General features: G+C 39.1%; 2 protein-coding genes across 3 annotated transcripts in view; both read right to left on the bottom strand.

Moving 5' to 3' along the window:
• The window catches only part of LOC130999144 ((-)-isopiperitenone reductase-like), a 57228-nt gene that overhangs the window by 10130 nt on the left and 27346 nt on the right, over positions 1-19752 (bottom strand). The window lies entirely within an intron of this gene.
• Positions 15511-18247, bottom strand: LOC130999146 ((-)-isopiperitenone reductase-like). 2 transcript variants are annotated; one of them, XM_057924650.1, is made up of 5 exons: positions 18173-18247; positions 17799-18022; positions 17598-17699; positions 16238-16417; positions 15511-15943 (listed from the first exon to the last, which is right to left on the bottom strand). In XM_057924650.1, the coding sequence occupies exons 2-5, from the start codon at positions 17967-17969 to the stop codon at positions 15566-15568; spliced, it is 831 nt and encodes a 276-aa protein (XP_057780633.1). In that variant the 5' UTR covers positions 17970-18022; positions 18173-18247; the 3' UTR covers positions 15511-15565. The 2 variants fall into 2 exon arrangements, with proteins under 2 accessions (XP_057780633.1, XP_057780632.1); XM_057924649.1 differs by having other exon boundaries at positions 17799-18039; positions 18173-18241.

Raw genomic sequence — 19752 nt, forward strand, 5'->3', positions numbered from 1 at the left:
TTAACAGTAACTAACAAACATAACAAATTTGCAATCAAATTCAACCAAAATGTGCATTTACATTTATTCATAATCATCACTACTATCATCATCATTATCGTTAGATGTCAACGGGGGATCATCGTCTTCTGATTCATCGTCATCTTCAATCTCAACGACTCCACCGAGGGAATGAAGAAGAAGTGGTTGTTCAATGCCTACACTTGTGTGAGTAGACATAATAGTAACCACTTCTTCTTGAAATGGTTGATCTAATGTTGATGTTGATGCTGCAGTAGACACTTCAACCTTTGATCTTGCGTTGACTTTGCATGCCGACCACCAATTTTTCTTTGATTGGTTCGTACTGGGATAGGGACAGTAAAACACTTGAACTACCTGACTCGCCAAAACAAAGGGATCAAACTTCTTATATCTTCGTGTGTGGTTCAATGAAACTAACTTGAAGTCTGTATCAATAGAAGTTCCATGAGCCGACAAGTCAAACCATTCACAGTTGAACAAGACTGTCTGCTTAATTGGATACCCCAGATACTCCAGCACGCAAACCTCTTGCAGACGCCCATAAAAGTCTAGCACATCTCTATCACTACCATAGACCGAGCCTTTTATGCAAACGCCACTGTTCACAGTCGCACTCTCTCTATCATGATCAGTTGTGTGAAATCTATAGCCATTCACGAAATAGCCGGAGTATGTTTCAATCTCCCTTAATGGTCCCGCTGCAAGCGACCTAATATAAGGGTTCAACTCGTCGTTACAAGGACGACAAACCCGTTTCACACAAATATCATTTAAGTTTGCTAGCCAATTTTAGAGTAAGTAAATGTATATTTAACATAAATTTATCGTCTCTTACGTAATGGCTAAACCACACAATAAACTCGTTGTGAAACGCGACCTCAAACTCTGTATCAGTCATGTAAGGATTTGCATATCGTTTTTCCTCCTCAAAGATCCTTGGATACAAAGAAAAAGTTATATGTTAACACTTATATATGATGAATACTTCTTATACATAAATTGAACGAGAATACTCACTTGCTATATGTCTCTGCAACCTCTGCACAATTGCTCAAAATATACATGTGTGCAGCCATGTATTCGCGCTCATCCATGTATCTCTTCGTCCCTCGGCCAAGTGAACGCCCAATAGGTTTGAATATGGCGAGACAAAGAGGATCATCATTTTCAGCAACGGGCATCTCAATATTGCGAGGCAAAGTTATCCACTTTGTAGATATTTGATCTTCAAAGTAAAACGAAGAGAAGGTTGACATTTCTGCAAGTAAGTATGCATTAGCGATGGACCCATCAACCTTGGCTTTGTTTTTTATATGCTTTTTTAATGTCCTCAAATATCGTTCAAAAGGATACATCCACCGATATTGCACTGGACCAGCCAATCGTGCCTCATCTGCCAAATGAACTGGTAGGTGCTCCATTGAATCAAATAAACTAGGAGGGAAGATACACTCAAGTTTGCAAAGAGTAACAGCTATCTTCTCACTCAGTATTCTCATGTCATATATGGCCACGTTGCGGGATGTTAATTCTCTGAAGAAGAAACTTAACTCTGTAATTGCCTCCCAAATATTCTTAGGAAGAAGTTCTTTAAAGGCAACAGGCAGAAGGATTTGCATGAACACGTGACAGTCGTGACTTTTCATGTTGTGCATCTTCAGGGCGTTCATGTCAACGCATCTACTAATATTTGACACGTACCCATCGGGAAACTTAAGACTCTTGATCCATTGAAGTAAGATCTTCTTCTCTTCCCTGTCAAGCGTATAACATGCTTTCGGATACCCTCGGGTTCCATCCACTTTCTTCAACTCTTTCCGCTTGCAGAAGGTGTTCAATTCTTCTCTGAATTTTTCTGTATCTTTTGTCTTCCCCTTCACATTCAGGACAGTATTAAACACGTTATCAAACACATTTTTCTCAATGTGCATGCCATCCAGATTATGTCGAATCAAAAGATGTCTCCAATAGGGTAGATCCCAAAATATGCTTTTCTTTTTCCACCCTACATCTTGATATTTGGCGAGTTGAGCGTTCCTGCCATCGAAGTCTTCGGTAACCTTCACGAAGCCTAACCCCTCGATTTGATTCAAGATTTGTATTCCTGATCTTTGTTCTGGTGGACCAACATTGCATGTCTTATTCCTCAAGAATGAAGTTTTGTTTCTCCTAAACACATGGTTAGGAGGTAAGAACTTCCGATGATTATCAAACCACGATTGTTTTCCACTCATCGGCAAAGTGAATGCTTTTGTATTCTCCATGCAATGTGGACATGCCAATTTCCCAGTTGTACCCCACCCAGACAACATAGCGTACGCTGAAAAATCACTGATAGTCCATATCAGAGCTGCTCGCATCTGGAAATTTTGCTTCAACGATATGTCGTAAGTGTTCACACCAACCTCCCAAAGAGATTTTAACTCTTGTATCAGTGGCTGTAAGAAAACGTCCAACTTCATCTTTGGGTTTGATGTGCCAGGCACGAGGACTGTGAGGAACATGAATTGTTCTTTCATGCACAACCACGGAGGCAAGTTATACGGCGTGACAATAACTGGCCAAGAAGAATATTGACGCCCTGATTGTGCAAATGGGGCAAAACCATCTGTAGAGAGGCCCAATCTCACATTTCTGATCTCCTCGGCGAATCCAGGAAAGACTGAATTCAAATGTTTCCATGCCGGAGAGTCGGCCGGGTAGCGCATTATCCCATCGTCTGTGGAGGTCGCATGCCACCGCATATGTTCAGCAGTTGCAGGAGATGTAAACAATCTCTGCAATCGGGGCGTCAAGGGAAAATAGTGCATCTGTTTGGCGGGCACTTGTTTCTTTCGGCGACTCCCAGATGCACGCAAGCTGTCCTTATATCGTGATTGGTCACAGAACATACAACTATGTAGCTCACTAGTTTCCCCCCAATACAACATGCAGTTATTAACACAGCAATCGATCTTCTCTACTGGCAAACCCAAACCACGTAGATTTCTTTTCGTACTATAGAAGTCTTCTGGACAGTTGTTACCCTCTGGTAAAGCAGCTTTCATCATCGAAGACATCTGATTGTAAGTCCTCTCTGACATGTGGCTTTCAGTCTTTATGCTCATGAATTGAGTCATCCAGCTTAATTGTGTGTACGTGTCACATCCTGCGTACAATGGAGTATCCGCTGCATCCAACATGTTATAAATCTGTTGAGCGTCATTATTGGGCGGCTGCTCCAGATTTGGAGGATCTTGATAATTACTAGGTCCAGCATGGTCATGCACAATCCTTTCGTAGTTATTGTATAATCCATCATCCTCATTCATTATAGCATGTTCTCTCGGCATAAACAGCGGTGCTTCCCCGTGAGAAACCCAAACTTTGTAATTCAGGACAAATCCACGCCTACTAACATGTTTTTTGACCGTAGGTACATCTAAATACGCTTGATTCTTGCACTTCTTACACGGGCACCTAATGTTACCTTGTCCATCTGTGTACGCCGTTTGATTTCTCGCCCACTCAAGGAAAAACTCAAGCCTCGTTTCAAATGCAGTACGATCATTGTATCTCGCGTACATCCACATACGATTATCACTCATTCTTGCAAATTCTAATTGAAAAAAACAAATAAAATACTCCCTCCGTTCCGGCCAAGACGCTACATTTACTTTTCGGCACGGGATTTAAGGAGTTGTATATTAATGTTTGTTTTAAGTATGTTATAATAAAGTGATAAAGTAGGAGATAGAAAGTGATAAAGTAAGAAAGAGAAGGTAATAAAGTTATAAAGTATGAGAGAGAATGTAATAAAGAAAGACTTAATTAGTGTTAATCAAGTGTTTAAAATTCCTTATTTTTGCCAAATATAGAAATGTAGCATCTTCGTTGGGACGACCCGAAAAAGAATATGTAGCATCTTGGGCGGGACAGAGGGAGTATAATAAATTACTTGAAATCTAACAAAATTTCGACAGCATAACCCCACTATCCTAACTACCAAGTGCTCGACTCTACCAGCAACTATAGTGACCATAGTGGTCCTAATTTACTAAGCCTATACTAGGTCTACCCGGCCCCCCAATGTCGAAGCAATAATACAATACAAATAAAAGCAATAAAAATCAGGGTAATTAAATTAAAAACAATCATTTGTTGGGAGAAGATCTTTAAGAAATAATCAATTTCTATCCCAAAGGGAGAAGATCCTTAAGAAATTGATTAAATCTATCCCACAATATATATAATAACATAACATTTCATAAACACATAGCACCTAACATTTAATTTAACAAAATTATCCAACATATATAAATTATTCTAACAAACAACTTAAACTAATTGATTAAAATTAATATAATTTAAAATTAATCATGCTTCATAATTTAAAATTAAACTAACAACATATACTAATTGATTAATATAATTTAAAATTAATCATGCTTCATATAATTTATTTTTAAACAAAGCCAATTATAAATTAATTATTAACTATATATAACAAATAAATCTATTTAATTAACATATAAATACATAAATAAATTCATAAATAATTAAATAAATAATTAAATAAGAGAAGCGTACGGTGGTGGTTTCCGGCGGGTGTCGTGAAGAAAGCGGCGAAACGAAATCGTCGAACTAAAATAAAGAATATAAGTCAAAATTAAAAAATTATATATATATAATTAAAATGAGATCTAGAGAGAGAGAAAGAGAAAGAGAGTTACCTGGGCGGCTGGGCACGGCGGCGGTCAGCGGCGGGGTCGGCGGCGGTGGTCGGCTGGTGGAAGCAGCAGGCAGCAGCAGGGGCGAAGCGGCGGGGTGGGGGGGGGAGTTTCTGTTCTGCGCAAAAGTGAAAAAAGAAGGTTATGCGTGCCCTATAATTAGACATTACCGACGGCAATTGCCGCCGCTAATTAGCGGCGGCATCATCGCCGTTGGTAATAGTGTTAAATTAAAGTTTTATTGTAATTTTAAAACTTACCGACGGCGTCGCCGTCGCTAATTACCGGCGGCGAGTTTGCCGTTGGTAAGTGGCCGGTAATTTCGAAAGTTCGGGTCGCCTGGAATGCCGCCGTCGTGCCACCGTTAAGTACCGACGGAAAAATCGCCGCCGGTAATTTTCGCCGGTAAATACGCGTTTTTTTGTAGTGTTAAAACCCTTATTTTTTGGCTAATTCTTACCATATTTAGAAATGCTTCAAGATTCATGGGACGACCGAAAAAGTAAATTGCATCAATATTCGTGGGACGGAGAGAGTACATGTTCGGCCTTTGCGATCGAGCATTAGTGATAATAGTTATTTAGTAGTCGAGCATTCTTAGAAAATGTACCAATACTTAACATTTGTTGATTACCAATCGAGCATATCAGTGGTCGATTAAGCATCAGTGTAAAATACACTAATGCTCGACATAAGGGTAAAAAAAAGTCATAATTGAATGTATAATTCGTATATTTTTTTAAAGATGAGTATTTTTTAGATTTTAGCTTTCAGAATGGTTATAGATCTTTAGTAACTTCCTAGCATCATAGCTCATAGCTTCCTAGCTACTAGCTACAGAGAAGGTAGTCCCTTATTCAATTCCTTCGGAATTGTTGGGACGTTAGCTACAATTAGGGGTGTCTATTCGGGGCGGGTCGGGTACCCTACCCGAAAATTGCGGGTACCCGACCCCGACTTTTTGGCGAAACTCCCACCCGATACCCGTCCCGCCTCCACCGTCGGGTACCCTAATACCCGGCGCGGGTACCCGACGCGGGTATTAGGGTACCCGCCTACCCGCCTGTTTTTAATTTATTTATTTTTTTCGATTAATTAGAGGCTAATTGAAGACTTGAAGTATTGATTCTCATTTCTTGATTCTCGGCTAATTGAAGACTTGAACTTGAAGTATTGATTCTCATTTTTTGATTCTCATTTTTCTCGTATACAGTATGTCAATATCAGTATATATATTATATATCAATATGAAGATTAATTTTAGAGCATACACCATTATTGTTAATTTGTTATATCATTCATCTCAAAGGTAGGCAGAGCCGCATAGGGACGGCGGTGGAAGATTTGGGAGTTGGGAAGGGTAGAAACTCACGTCTGTCGTCTGTGTACTGTTCACTGTGAAAGTGAAAATATTAGGGTAAAAATTTTAGTTTTACTAATTACTATTATTAAAAATTAATAAAAATATAAAATTTACATTATGTTAATATTAGATGCGGGTATCCGGGTATACCTGGTACCCGACGGGTATACCCGATACCCGCGAAATTTCACATCATGATTCCCGATCCCGACCCGGTTCCCGTTTATTGCGGGTATCGGGTACGGGACGGGTAACCCGATACCCGCATCCCGTTTTGACACCCCTAGCTACAATTAAGACTAGGAAAAAGAAGACTTTAAAGTCAATATTTCATAGATTTAATCTAAGGGTCAAAATTTAAAATACCCACCTTCATAACTTATCTATCAAAAATACCCACTTTCACAAAACCCCTATCAACCATATCCAACTCATCATTCATGCCAAAACTACCCCTCAACAAATCCTCAACAAATCCATCATTAAACCATTTTATGTTCAAATTATCATAATTCAATTAAGACATAATCAGGCCCAACATGCTTCCGTACAACTTCTAAATAATTCAAATCATAAATCAACAGTATACCTTTTGTCGACGGGTCACCTTCCGGAGCTTTAATCGCGTTTTACGGACTTCTTGCCTCCTCGGCCTTCGTCCAACCACACACTCGCAAGTGATGGTTGCAACCTTCTCCCTTCACTGTGTTCCGGCTTTCGCCGAATGGTCACCTTCAGGAATCAGTTTCCCTCCTTCACTGTGTGTCGACTCCAAATATTTTGTTGAAAAATGAAAAGAAAATATTTTTACTAAACCGGAATAGTTGGACAAAAACTAAGTGTTTATAGAGGAATTATATAATAATTAATTTTATTTCATAAAAACTCCCCAATGGAGGAGACTAACTTGTTTTAGCTACTCATAGTAGCTAATCCTTGTGTACATAAAAAGGAATTAAGACTAAAACAAAAAACTTTGAAAACAAAATTTAAAATTACAAAGATAATTCTAGAGAGAGGAAGTGGTGTGTGAAAATGTTGTGAATTTTTCGATCATCTTCTTCTCCCCAGCACTTGTGTTTATATAGAGGTTTGAGTCCCTCTATTATTGCTCGGTTGGTGGCCTCGGATTCCATCTTCGTGGCCAACTTGCTTGAGTATGACATTCACCTTCTTCTGTCGGCCTTGATTGCCGACACTGGTTAGTGGCATCACATGATGCTGGACCCTTGCCTTATCGTCTTGTGATAATGCTGGTAGGGGCCGGCTGCTTTTCTCTCCACCCACTTTTGTCCTGGAGCTTTTGGTGAGTGGTCCTCCTGTTCATCCACCCACTTTTGTCGTTTCTTTTGTGGGTGCGATCCTCGCTGTGAATCACATGATTCACATTGCTTTGTCGGCCACCTTACTTTTTGGTGCCCGAGGAGTTCTTCCCTTTGGAGTCTGACGTTCGTCGTGCTCATCAGACCGGAACCTCCTTCTGTCAGGTTTCGGGAGGAAACCTTTGCCGAATTCAGGTTCTTTCTGCAACGAACATTGGTCGCAGACTCTTTCGATCCAATGGCTTACATGAGCCATATTGCAGAATTTGCGGCGAGTCTCCTTGCTCCCCGCTATCTTGTTTCCCCAGATAGTTTGCCTCTTGTTCTCGAAAGATTGTTCGGCAAACTGAGTTGTGGTTCCTGTCATTGTGTTGACTAGGAACGTTCCCAGATCTGAGCTCTGAAAGAACTTAAATCTGGACTTCATTTTGTCCATCTCTGTGAGACAGACCCATAGCCCCCATGCTCGCCTCGTGGAGATTTGATCCTCCGTGAATGTTGAGACGATTGCGGCATTAAACTCAGGAACTTTGATCCGGTTCAAGGCTCCTGTATCTGGTCTCCGAAGCTTGATGAAATGGAAGGCTTCGTAGACTCCTTTGCCCACTGGCTCTGGAGCTGCACTGAAGAAGTACAATTCCAGAACATCTCCCCTTTTTAGGGACTCGTTGTTCTCCCATGTGTCGAACACCGTTTTCTGGATCCATTTGGGTAGACCCTTGATTTCGGTGAATGCCGGGGAAGTGGTATAAACTGAAGCTAATGCCCCAAATTCATACCATTCTTTAACATCGTTTGGATTGGCTCCTGGCGTGAACCAAACCCTTGGATATTTTCCTGCAACATCAACCCGGCAATTTCCCGGATTAATGCCCCTTCTCGTAAGAAGTTTCTCCCACCTGTCTTGATAATTCTGCCAAGAAGGAGAAGAAATAATAAGATTAGTATCAACCTTAACTTGGCCTGTCATGGGCCTAAGGCTGATCTCTCCCTCTTTTACCCCAGAGGTGGAGGGTTGACATGTTGATTCAGGGAGTGACCCCTTAACAACATCTTTTCCTCGAGCGTCCGGCTGTGAAGCCATTCTCTCAGGACTTGGGCTAGGGGTACTTGAATCCCCTGCTACAGGTAATCCGCCCTGTACGGAAAGCATTGCTTTAGCCCGATTTTCACGGACTGCGCGCAAGAGCGGCTTTTCAGTTGCTTCCTGAAGATTGAACATCTTCATGAAACAGACATCGATTTGGCTAGATACTTTGGCTTCGTCAGCCGCTTGTATCTTTCCTGCTTGTTTAGTATGCAGCACACATCTGTGCCACTCTTGTTGTAGCAGCTCTAGACTTTCAAAGAGCTGCCCCTGTATTGCCTCGATGGCCTCCGCTTCAGGGAGCTCCATCCCTTGTAAGGAAATCTGCAAGAACATTCTGATCAGATTTCAAAACGACAATATCATAATCATAATATTGACATTCGGCTTGCCATCTAAGCAATCTAGATTTTTCAGGCTTAGATTCAATCTTTTTTGTTAAGAAAGCTTTAACGTTAGTGTTATCTACTTTCAAAACAAATTTCTTAGCAAGTAAGAAAAGCGGCCATTTTTTAAACGCCTTTCGCACTGCAAAGAATTCCTTCTCGTTGATGTGCCATCGCACAGCTTCGTCGTCGGAGAAAAGACCGCTACAGTATCTGCAAGGTTCTTCTCCATAAGGAGTGATCTTTGTAAGCACTGCTGCCCACCAGAAATCACTTGCGTCGGTGTAGAGGATCAAGTCATCCTCGTCTTGTGGTATTGAAAGTTTCGGGAGATTTTTACAAATCTCTTTTAACTTCTTCATACCCTCCCGATGTTCTTCTCTCCATATGAATGGAACATCTTTCTTCAGTAATGGACTGAAGACTTTCCGGTGCTCTGCAAGATTTTTGATAAACGTTCCTGCAAAGTTAACAACTCCGAGAAAGCTTTGGAGCTGCTTCTTTTCTTTGAGATCTTCTGGAAATCCCTGGATTTTTTCCACAATATGATCTTGTAGAATTATCCCAGATTCATCGATCTCGATCCCCAGAAACTCCATCTTCTGGGTGGCTATGACTGCCTTCTTTTCTGACAGCACTAGTCCTTCTTGTTGACAAACATCCGCAAAGATCTCCAGATGCCTGACATGTTCATGAATGTTTTTTGATGCAATAAGGATGTCATCAATATAAACAAACATAAACGAAGAATAATCTTTGAAGAGATTATCCATCTTCCTTTGGAATATCTGAGGCGCGTTGGCTAACCCCATTGGCATGACATTCCAGACATAATGTCCCTGTGGAGTTGAGAAGGCTGTGAACTTCTTACTCCTTTCCTCCATGCGAATCTGGTAAAAACCTGACTTGCAATCGAACTTTGAGAATACCTTTGCACTTCGGATACAGTTAATGAGGTGTTCTCTGCTTGGGATGAAGTATCCGTCAAACTCAAGAATGTCATTAATTCCTTTGTAATTAATAACCAATCTTGGTTTTCCTCGCTTGATCTCCCCATGATTTCTTACCAGAAATCCAGGACTGCTATAAGGCGACTTCCCTGGTTCGATCAGCTTCAAATCAAGGTGTTCCTTGATTATGCTCCTCATATCCTGTTGATCTTGAGTGTTCATCAGGATAGGTCTGAACCTAACGAACTCATGCTCCTTTCCAGTTTTAACTTTCAAGGTTGCTCTGAGCTGGTTCTTGTCCCACCATGCCAAAGGATCCTCGTGGTAACACTTCTGGATTCTCCTTTTGACGTCGGCAATGGACACCTGTTCTTCTTCCTTGATATCTTGGTGTGATATCAGGGAGACTTTGAGGATTTGAATTTCCTCTTCGGAGAGATTTGGGAATCCCTCAGTTCTGCATTTGAGCAAAACTTCTCCGAATCTCCTTTGATCCTTCATTTGGGGTCTCCGGAGTCTGCCATCATCACCACGCTTGCTGCGAAAGTTGATTGGCATCGAACGATGAAAAGCTCCCTTGAGCCTTTGCACAATGATTTTGTGATCACAATTGGTTGTGAACACTAACCTCCTTGCTTCATTGTCCTGTATATACCGTTTGAAGCTTTGCAGAAAATTATTTCCAAATAATATATCTGCTCCGGTATCATGGAAATATATAGGTGGAGTTTTGACCTTGTACCAAGGTGTCTGTCCTGCTCCGCCGATCAATATTTCCGTTTGCTTTACCCCTTTTGATAGGAGCAAAATCTTTCTGGAGAAATCCCTTCCTGCAATTCGAGGTAGATCTTCTGCTGGAAAGACTCCTCGTTTTGCTGTACAGATTCCTGCTCCTGAATCCACATAAGCAGCAAAATATTCTGCTTTATATTTCTCGTATAACATCCCCACAGAGATGTATATCGAGAATGGACTTGTCATCAGATCATCAATCTTTGCCGTCCGATTGTGATCTCCATTCTTCCTAATTTCCACGACCATGGTTTATATTTGTCAAGGAAATCTCGTCCTAAGATCAGGACGTCTGCTTCTTGTCCGGCTTGGCCTTCGGTCTGGATTTCAAAACCTCCAACCTCCAGAATTCCGATGTATCGGTTGTCTCCTGGATTTGCCAAATAATACAACGAACTACAAGGAAATTGGTTCTCCCTGCTTGTTGTATCAAATCTTGTGGAAACTTGTCTCCATCCTTCGGGACATTTGAGTTTAACCCTCATGTCTGGAGCTGGTGTTTCCTGGATCGTCATTCTCTCATACGATTGAGAGAAACTCCTTGTAATAGGCCCTGAAGTTAGCCTATTTCCTTGGAATGATAGCCTTGGTGCTCCAATTCTGAGACTTTGAGTATGGCTAAGCACCGTCTTGTCTCCAATATCGATGTCGATTTCTCCGATCTGAGGAATCTCCACTCGGTTTGGTTTGACTGCCTTGGCTACCTCCTTGAATATTTCTGGAATCTCAATAAATTCTTTTCCCAGAAATAATTCCGTGTGATGAGAATTTGATAGGGCATACGAGACTTGATAAGTCAGTGAGTATGGCCTATTCCCATCTGTCAACAGCTCCTTCTTTTTGTAGTCCTGATAGAGGGTCAGGGCTCTGCTGAAGGATGAATCCTGTAGATTATAAGCGATCTGTGGATAGAACTCGGTTATAATCGTCTTGGCATAGAGATTGCCTGAAAAGGCTCCCAGAACTGATGCTCTAGTATCTCTGATTCTTTTGTCGCAAAGTGCAACATCAATTGGTTGGTCTGTCCCAGGGGATAGGGATGATTTGATCACCAACTGAATTGCTCCAATATGAATCCATTTCATCGTACTTGCGACTTCTGGCTTCATTTTCTTGAGATCCTGCCTAATATCTTCAGCAGGAACCAGCTGGATCTCCACCTGATTACTTGTAATCTCCATCGGAAGCGCCATTTCTCGGTTTGTGACACCAAAATAGACATGATGCTTCCTCTTGGATGGTATCAAGCTATTAAAAACTCGATTCAATCTTCCATTGGAAAACCCTTGGTATGTTTGTACCTCTCCAGTCTCCCGGTTGAGTTTTCTTACGAGCTTCTTCACCACTTCTTCCTGTGGAATCAGAAAATGGCTAGTAAATCCATTCTGATCCTCCTTCTGGGTGTGGTGGACCTCGTGTTCCTCTTTAGTCTGACTCGTCTCCGGTTGATCCATCGGACATACCCGAATCTTCAGAACTAAAGACTTTTTCTTGCTCATATATACTCTCATCAGAGGATATATCTTCAAATTGATACACGGGTATCAATTTCTGTTGGTAGATTGCGTCTTCGATATCCGGTGTGGATTCGAATCTCCTTATCTGCCTTTTCTCGTTATCTGGGCAATTGGTTGAAATATGCCCCTGTGCACCGCACGACCAGCAGTTGCAATCCTTAAAACTTTCATTTGCTTTGGCTTGAGTGCGCCTGAAAGTTTTTCTCGTCGGGATTCTCTTTTGATTTGAGAATCGGTTTCTTGATGGTCCGCTCCGTTGGCCTGATTTGTAGGAGCGTGCCTTTTGTCTGGTCCACATAGTTCTTGGCTTCCAAGAACTCCTTCTGGTCTTTCTTTCATAGGGTTGATACCTATGTTTCTTTCGGCTCCTCCTTTGATACAGCAACTCAGCACCAATCTCTGTTGGAAGATCAATGTTGTCGCACATCAATGGGGACTTCTTGTTGAGTCTTCTCAATTTCTTGAGATTCCTTAAGTCTGCTGCCTTCTGGCACCATTCGGACAGCTTCTTGTGGACATAAGACATCCTTCTTGAGGCACTATCAAGGGGATATTCTCCCGGTGATACGTATTCGTTGATGAGCATCTCCCTCCATGGACTTGGAAACTTTGTGAAAAAGAGGTCCTTGGCGGTTGTATCATCAACTACCCCCATATGAACATATAGGGTATAAAGGCGTAGAAATTCATCAAGAGCTTTTGGCTCTAGCACTATTAATCGAAGATTGTAGAGTGCCTGATGATACTTCTTGCGCTTCTCTTCTGCAGATCCTTCGAAAAAACCCATTCCCAAGAAATGGATTTTGATCTGTTTAGTAGCCTCCTTAATGATTTCATAAGGTTTTGTGCTATTAAACAGTTCTTCCCTTGCTGAGATTTCAATTTTATCCCAGTATTGTTTTGCCATTCCTGCCAGACTTGCTTCGAAGATTTTGGCAAACTCCTTTTTATCGTACTCAATTGTGGTGACTACGATATTCAAGGCTGAAGCCCACTCATCGATGAGATCCTCCCAATCTTTGAAACTGGCTTCGTCGAGGTTGAGAATCAATCCATATGGATGGATTGGTTCAAGTGTGGCCTTCCCTACAGGAGTATCCCGCATCTGTGGCCTGCGTCTTTTGGTTCGTTGGTAGTGGCTTGCATCGTCTGAAGCTCCACCCCTTTTTGACGAACTTTCTTCTTGAGGCTCGTTTTTGGGCACCTCATCTCCTTGGTTCATCTTTAGATCAACCATATTGAGGTTAGCAAAAGATTCTGCTAACTCCTGTAGATCTTCTAATCCGATTCTGTCAAGGCTATTCATGATATTTGCCTTTCATGATTCGGATTATATCCTTTGGCTGCAACTCCTTGGGTGCTGCATCAAATATAGGGGGATTCGTCGGGTCGTTGGACCATTGCTTCCGGATTTTCCCGGAACATGGTTTTCGCCTTTCGATCTCCTTCATTCTTTTCTGGATATCACACAAGAGGGTTAATATTTCCTCTTGTTTGAGTGATATTCTGCTCAGCTCCATCGGTAGATCGTATAGCTTGATGCCATAATATTCCACCGTCTTTTGGATCTCCCGCAAGTTGACGTTGTCGGAAGAACTTGGCTCGATCTTTTGGTAGCCTGGAAAAGCTACTCCCGCCTTGTCTTTTGGTTCCATCAATCGTGGGACTGATGGGCCTCGTCTCTGGTTCGTTCAATCGCCGTTCTTATCCCGACGATTCCCATGAGAGTCTCATGGTATGATTGGATACCCGTGATGATATCACGAATAATTTCTGCATCTTCTCCTCGCCGAATATTCGTCACGAGGGCTCGATTATTCCAGTTGAGATCGTCTATAAGACGAGTCGTTTCTCTCTCCAAATCTTGAAGAGATTTCCTGTACACAATACATCTCGGACATTCGTCCGGATCCATATTTTCTAATGGAGTCTCCTCCCATATGGGTTAATCATAAAATAAATTAAAAATAATATAATTCCTCTATAAAAACCCGCTCTGATACCATTTTGTGAAGCGCGGGATCAATTTGAACAATTACCAATTTTAATCATTTTTGCTTAACAGTACGTGGCGTTGTCTCACAGTCCAGACCCAGTTTACCGAAGTAACCTATCGGGCACGAGGAAAGTTTCCAGCCGATATACTAGTCAAGCTTAATTAGGCAAAAGATGGGAGATAAAGAGAAATTAAGTATAAGGGTAGAAATGGTATTTCACTATGAAGTGGGTATTTTTCATAGATGTTTTATATAGGTGGGTAGATTTGATAGATGTATTATAAAAGTGGGTATTAAAAACCATTTGCCCTTAATCTAATAGGAGAGTTAGAATAGGAGTTTCTTTTCGGCTTTACTCCTCTATATCGTTTTGAATTTTTGCCCCTTTAATATTTTTTCCTATCTTCAATTTTAACATCCTCGTTGCTAGAAAATTTCGATTTTCTCTTGTGCAAGATTTTCGACGTCGTTTAGCCCTTTCATTGTGTGTTTTGATCAACTAAGACACTCCCCTTTATTATTAGAAGAAACAGGAAAGGAGATTGAATGATCGATCACCTTATCTCATTTGGATAAAAAACCTAATTAATAATTTTTACGTGGTTCGATTCGTGAGAAATTTATATCCATAACTTGTATAGCTAGCTAGATACATTTCACCCTAACCAATTGCAAACTTTGTAGGATAAATAGAGACGAAATCTTTCTTCTACCTATTCTATATCTAGAATAGTATATATATTTAATATTAATTGATCAAAAGATATTATTTGTAATTAGTGTAAAATCAAACATGCAAACCAAATCAAGCACCTTACTATAGTGAATTGAATAAAGTCTTTTCCACTTGCAATGACGAAAAATCCCACTACAACAAGACATGCAAATCACCATAGTAAAACATGAAAGCTTACAAATCACACAAACACAAATGTTAGTACATAAAAGAAGCCATTGATCATAAGTTTACTAGAGATGGGAAAATATTACTTCCTCCATCCCCCAAACATCTTCCTAAGGGAGGGTGGTACGAGTTTTAATACAAGTTAGATGTGTATTTGATGAGTGGAGAATGGATCCCACAAAAAATGAAGATTGTAATAGTAATAGTGAAATGCAATTATTTCCGAAAGTAGGTTAGGAAGATGTTTTGGGGACGGACCAAAATAGAAAGAGATGAAGATGTTTTGGAAAATATTTTCACACCCTATCCTAGGATAATATTATATATCCAACATTGGAGAGAAAATGAGCGAAAAGAAGTTCCCCGAGAAAATATTTCACCATATCCGGAGAAATTTTTTCATCGTAATAAACATGTGAAAATGATGCGAAAAATTGATAAAAAATACTTTATGTCTCCTTTTCCATTAGAGTAAACGCACCCTAACAAGAATATTAATCGGAGTGATTGTCCATTACAAAGACAATGCTTCATCTCTTAGGAAGAAAGAGCCCGACGGCCCTCCATGAGCCAGCAACGCTAGCTTCACCGGAGCTTCAGCAGCTTCGGCTTCACTTAATAGACCATGATTGAAGGTAATAGTTGTTCTAGTAAAACCAGGACACACAGAATTGATGCAGAAACGGGGGTATTTCTTCGCTGCAAGCCAAGTACACGCGTTGAGAGCTTCCTTCGACACTTTGTATGCTGCAAAGTGAGAGGGCCATTGATTCTCTTCCAGTTTCCCCTCTTTGAAGCTGTTGAGAAATTGCTGCACAACTTCATCTACTCTCTCTTCTGTTAGGCTGTCTTTGCTGTTAAACACTTCTTTTGCCCATTCATTTGTTTGAAGCTGATAATGATGCATGATCAATCAGAAACACCATTTTGAATTTAGAGTGTGTTTTCTTCGGTTGATAAATTTATCATAAAGAAATTAAGGATAATGGAAAGTTCTCGCTTTTCCTTCTTTATTTTCCCTCATTTTCTATAAAATGGCTCATTCATTTTTTTCACTCGCGGAAGAGGGATTAAAAAAAAAGATGCAATGGATTTTTTTTTGTACTATTATTTTTTCATGATAAATTTATCAATTAAACAAGACAGTCTAGCGATCATTGAGCCAAAATGAAGTGAGAAGATTTACCACTAAACTCCCTAAAGTGGATGAGACATTGACAATTGTTGGTGAATGAGAGAGTTGCAGCAGAGGAATGAGGGCTTCTGTTACTCTCTTTGCACCATAGTAGTTTGTCTCTATGCATTCTTCTGCGCCCTTTAATGTCTCCACAAGTTTTCCATTTGCTTTCGGGTGAAATGGTTGTGGCTGCATTGCATCAACATATCTCGATAATAAATTTGAATGATTAATTTTTTTACTGATGGATTTTCGAGGAAAATTTTCTCTCAGTAATCGAATGAGATATCCTTGTATCCCACAATTTAGTATGTCTCGCCGTGTACCACTCCTAATTTCTATATTTTATACTCCCTACGTCCACCAATTCGTGTCCTAGGAGAAAGGACACGGGTTTAAAAAAAATGTATTGTTTATTTGTTGAGTGGAGAAATGAGCACGACTTTTAAGAAAAAATGATTTATTTGTTAAGAAAATAGTTACTAAAAATGGGTAGGACACGAATTGGTGGACGGACCAAAATGAAAATTATGACACGAATTGATGGACGGAAGGAGTAATTGTTTTTTATAAAAATAAAAAATATTACTTCATTATATTATGAACTCTGATTAATATTTTATCACTTAAAATTGAATTTAAAAAATATATATATTCTAACTTTGAATTAATTAACCCAAATAATCCATTGTTAATTCAAATAAATGTAAAACATAATTATAAATCCTAATTAGATGAGTATCTTTTTATTATATTAAAGCATAATATATTAAAATTAAAGAGAAAATAATTTAAAACTATAACAAATTAAGAGTGGTACATAGTGGAATAGTGGGACACACTAAATTATGGGATACTAATTACCGAGTGATTCGCGAGAGTTTACCGAGGAACACTGCATTCCAAAACTACCAATTAATACATCGAATGGTAAAATAATTTTTCCGAGGGGTAATTTCTCTTGATAAAGTTTAATTGTAATTTTATTTTGAATTAATTTTAAATATAAATTAATAATTTTCTATTACAGATGGAAAAACCCTTGAATTCAATCCCTCTGTAAAGTTCGATTTTTCAACTTTATTTTAATTTAAATATATATAAACATATTTGGATTATATATTAAATTCATATTAATAATTATCCCCAGAAAAAACCCTCAGCAAAGAAAATACAAATTTACCGAGTGATAATCCCTCGGTAAAATTTACCAAAGTGACGAGGGGAAGCTTCCCCTCAAGAAAATTTGTACCGACATCAAAAATTACGACGACTGCTTTTAATAGGTAAACTCTCGGTAGTAAAACTCCGTATTACCTAAGGTTATTTCCTATTTACCGACGATAATTTCCATGGTTAAAAAACAAACCTTTCCATTAGCTAACACTATCTTGACATCGTCATTGATGTACTCTTCAAGCGCAGAAACATCTCCTTCCACATCTGCTCCAAGAATTCCTGCATTATTCACCTACATAAAATCACAATTTTTTTTTTTTGTTTTTTTTTTCCAGCCAAAAAACAAAATCAAGAATCAAAAATTTCTTTTCATTTGGTTGGATTTTGGTACCAGAATGTCAAGCCTTCCGAATCTCGATTTGATGAACTCAAAAATAGCGGCAACGCTAGCAGGATCAACGACATCCAGTTGATGAAAAACAACATTATTATGGGATTGTTTAAGCTTTTGTTGAGCTTCAATGCCTCTCTTTTCATCTCTTGATGCTAAAATCACAACCATTCCTTTGGATGCTAACTGCTTGCAAATTTGGAATCCAATTCCTTTGTTTGCTCCTGTCACCAAAGCATACCTGAAGAAGGAAAGCAATTTTAAAGAATAATAATAAAAAAATACTAATTTATACTCCCTCCGTCTAAGAAACAAATTGTTTATAATAAAATAGTAGAGACAAAACAACTTTTATAGAGAGTATAATTATGTACCTCTGTTTTGCGGGCTGGACAAGTGCCTCTGCCATCGCTTCCTTTTCTCTACTCTCTTTTTGTTTTATGTTTTTTGAGGGGGAGAGACGATATTGTTTTATTCAATAAGATCGTCTTTTATAATATCTCCCAATTAATGCAGGAAATTCTCGTTCCAACAAATTGACCGATATATATGCACAATAAATTGTGCAAGACTATTGGCAGCCCTATTAGCTGATCTATATGTGATAGACTCTTACGAGAAAACCCTCACAGACAATTTCAAGAATTTCATGAACATCTTGTGGAAGAAAATCATCTCCCTCCTCCAGCAGAGACATAGTTCGCGCCACCAAGAACAAATCAGTAAAGATTTCAATTCGCGCCCATATAAATACAAACAGTGGGTTATTATAAGAAATAAAAATTAATGTGGTATTACATTTTAAATGATAAATTTATACTTCATTATATTATTCTCTATTTAGATGGATAAAAAATAAACACGCTCATGTATTATATATTATGGATTATACTATATATATGTATATTAATTATAAGGAATCTACATATATATATATCTATGACTTGTAGCTACAAGCCTTGCAACAAGAGCTTTGAACTTTGAATAATTTATAAACACGTGATTGTTGGTGTTGTAGCTAGCTAGACATCCACCCTACCAAAACGTTAACCCATGCATGCGATCTTTGTAGGATAGTATAAATAGAGGCGAAATCTTTTATACCCATTCAATATTAATTTTGAGTATGCATTAATGCATATGAGAAAAACCAAAATTACCAACGTACTATTTTACCTTATATTAATTTAGGCTTAATTGTTTGTTTGTTTTTTTTATACTTAAAAAAGAGGATAAATCATGGTTTTTCATTTTTCCCGTGGTGATTCGAATCCCCGACCTTTTGATCAGAGAGGAAGCATCTTACCAATTGAGCTATGTTTCATTGTCATTTAGGGTTAATGGTTGCTTTTATCTATAAATCAAAGACAAAAAAAAATATTCACTATAAAAACTACCCATTTTGAGCTTGAAATGACAAAGTTGCTCTTAACTTAAATTACAAACTTTGCTGAAATCGCGAACTTAATTTGCTCGATATGCTCGACGAATTTAACTCGAGCATAGCATTAGTGGTTGATGTGTGCATTTTAGTTACTTATTTTAGTGTGTGTTTTGTCATGGTTTTATGAGATATTACCCAAGTTTGTGGTATTTTGGCGCAAGAATTAGATGGATTGGAGATGGATGCAAAGAGATGGTGAAAGTCGAGATTTTTGATAAAGAATTGCATGAATTTTGGAGGAGATTAGAGATTGGGCTTGGAGTTAATTATTTTAGATTTAATTAAAGCCTAATACTATTGTTTTATTAATTTTGAGCTTAAGTTGTTGTGGGAGCCGAGAACCCAAATTTTGTGGGCCTTTATGCGGTTTGTTTAGGGATTAATTCCCTTAGCTTATTTTTAAGCATAGCCGCCTATATATATACTTGAAGTAACTAATTAGGTTAGCAACTTTTTTAGCACCAGACGTAATTTAGCTTAGGATATTCAAGTTTGACTTTTTGTTGCTTT

Source organism: Salvia miltiorrhiza, chromosome 8, assembly GCF_028751815.1.
Source record: "Salvia miltiorrhiza cultivar Shanhuang (shh) chromosome 8, IMPLAD_Smil_shh, whole genome shotgun sequence".
Taxonomy (NCBI): Eukaryota; Viridiplantae; Streptophyta; class Magnoliopsida; order Lamiales; family Lamiaceae; genus Salvia; species Salvia miltiorrhiza.

Bases quoted from the DNA above. Each gene is read 5' to 3' on its own strand.
- LOC130999146 (XM_057924649.1), bottom strand. From the start codon at position 18,207: ATGGCAGAGGCACTTGTCCAGCCCGCAAAACAGAG. The intron at 18,040-18,172 runs GTACATAATTAT...TTCCTTCTTCAG, and splicing joins GTCCAGCCCGCAAAACAGAG to GTATGCTTTGGTGACAGGAG. The intron at 15,944-16,237 runs GTAAATCTTCTC...CATCATTATCAG, and splicing joins CCACTTTAGGGAGTTTAGTG to CTTCAAACAAATGAATGGGC.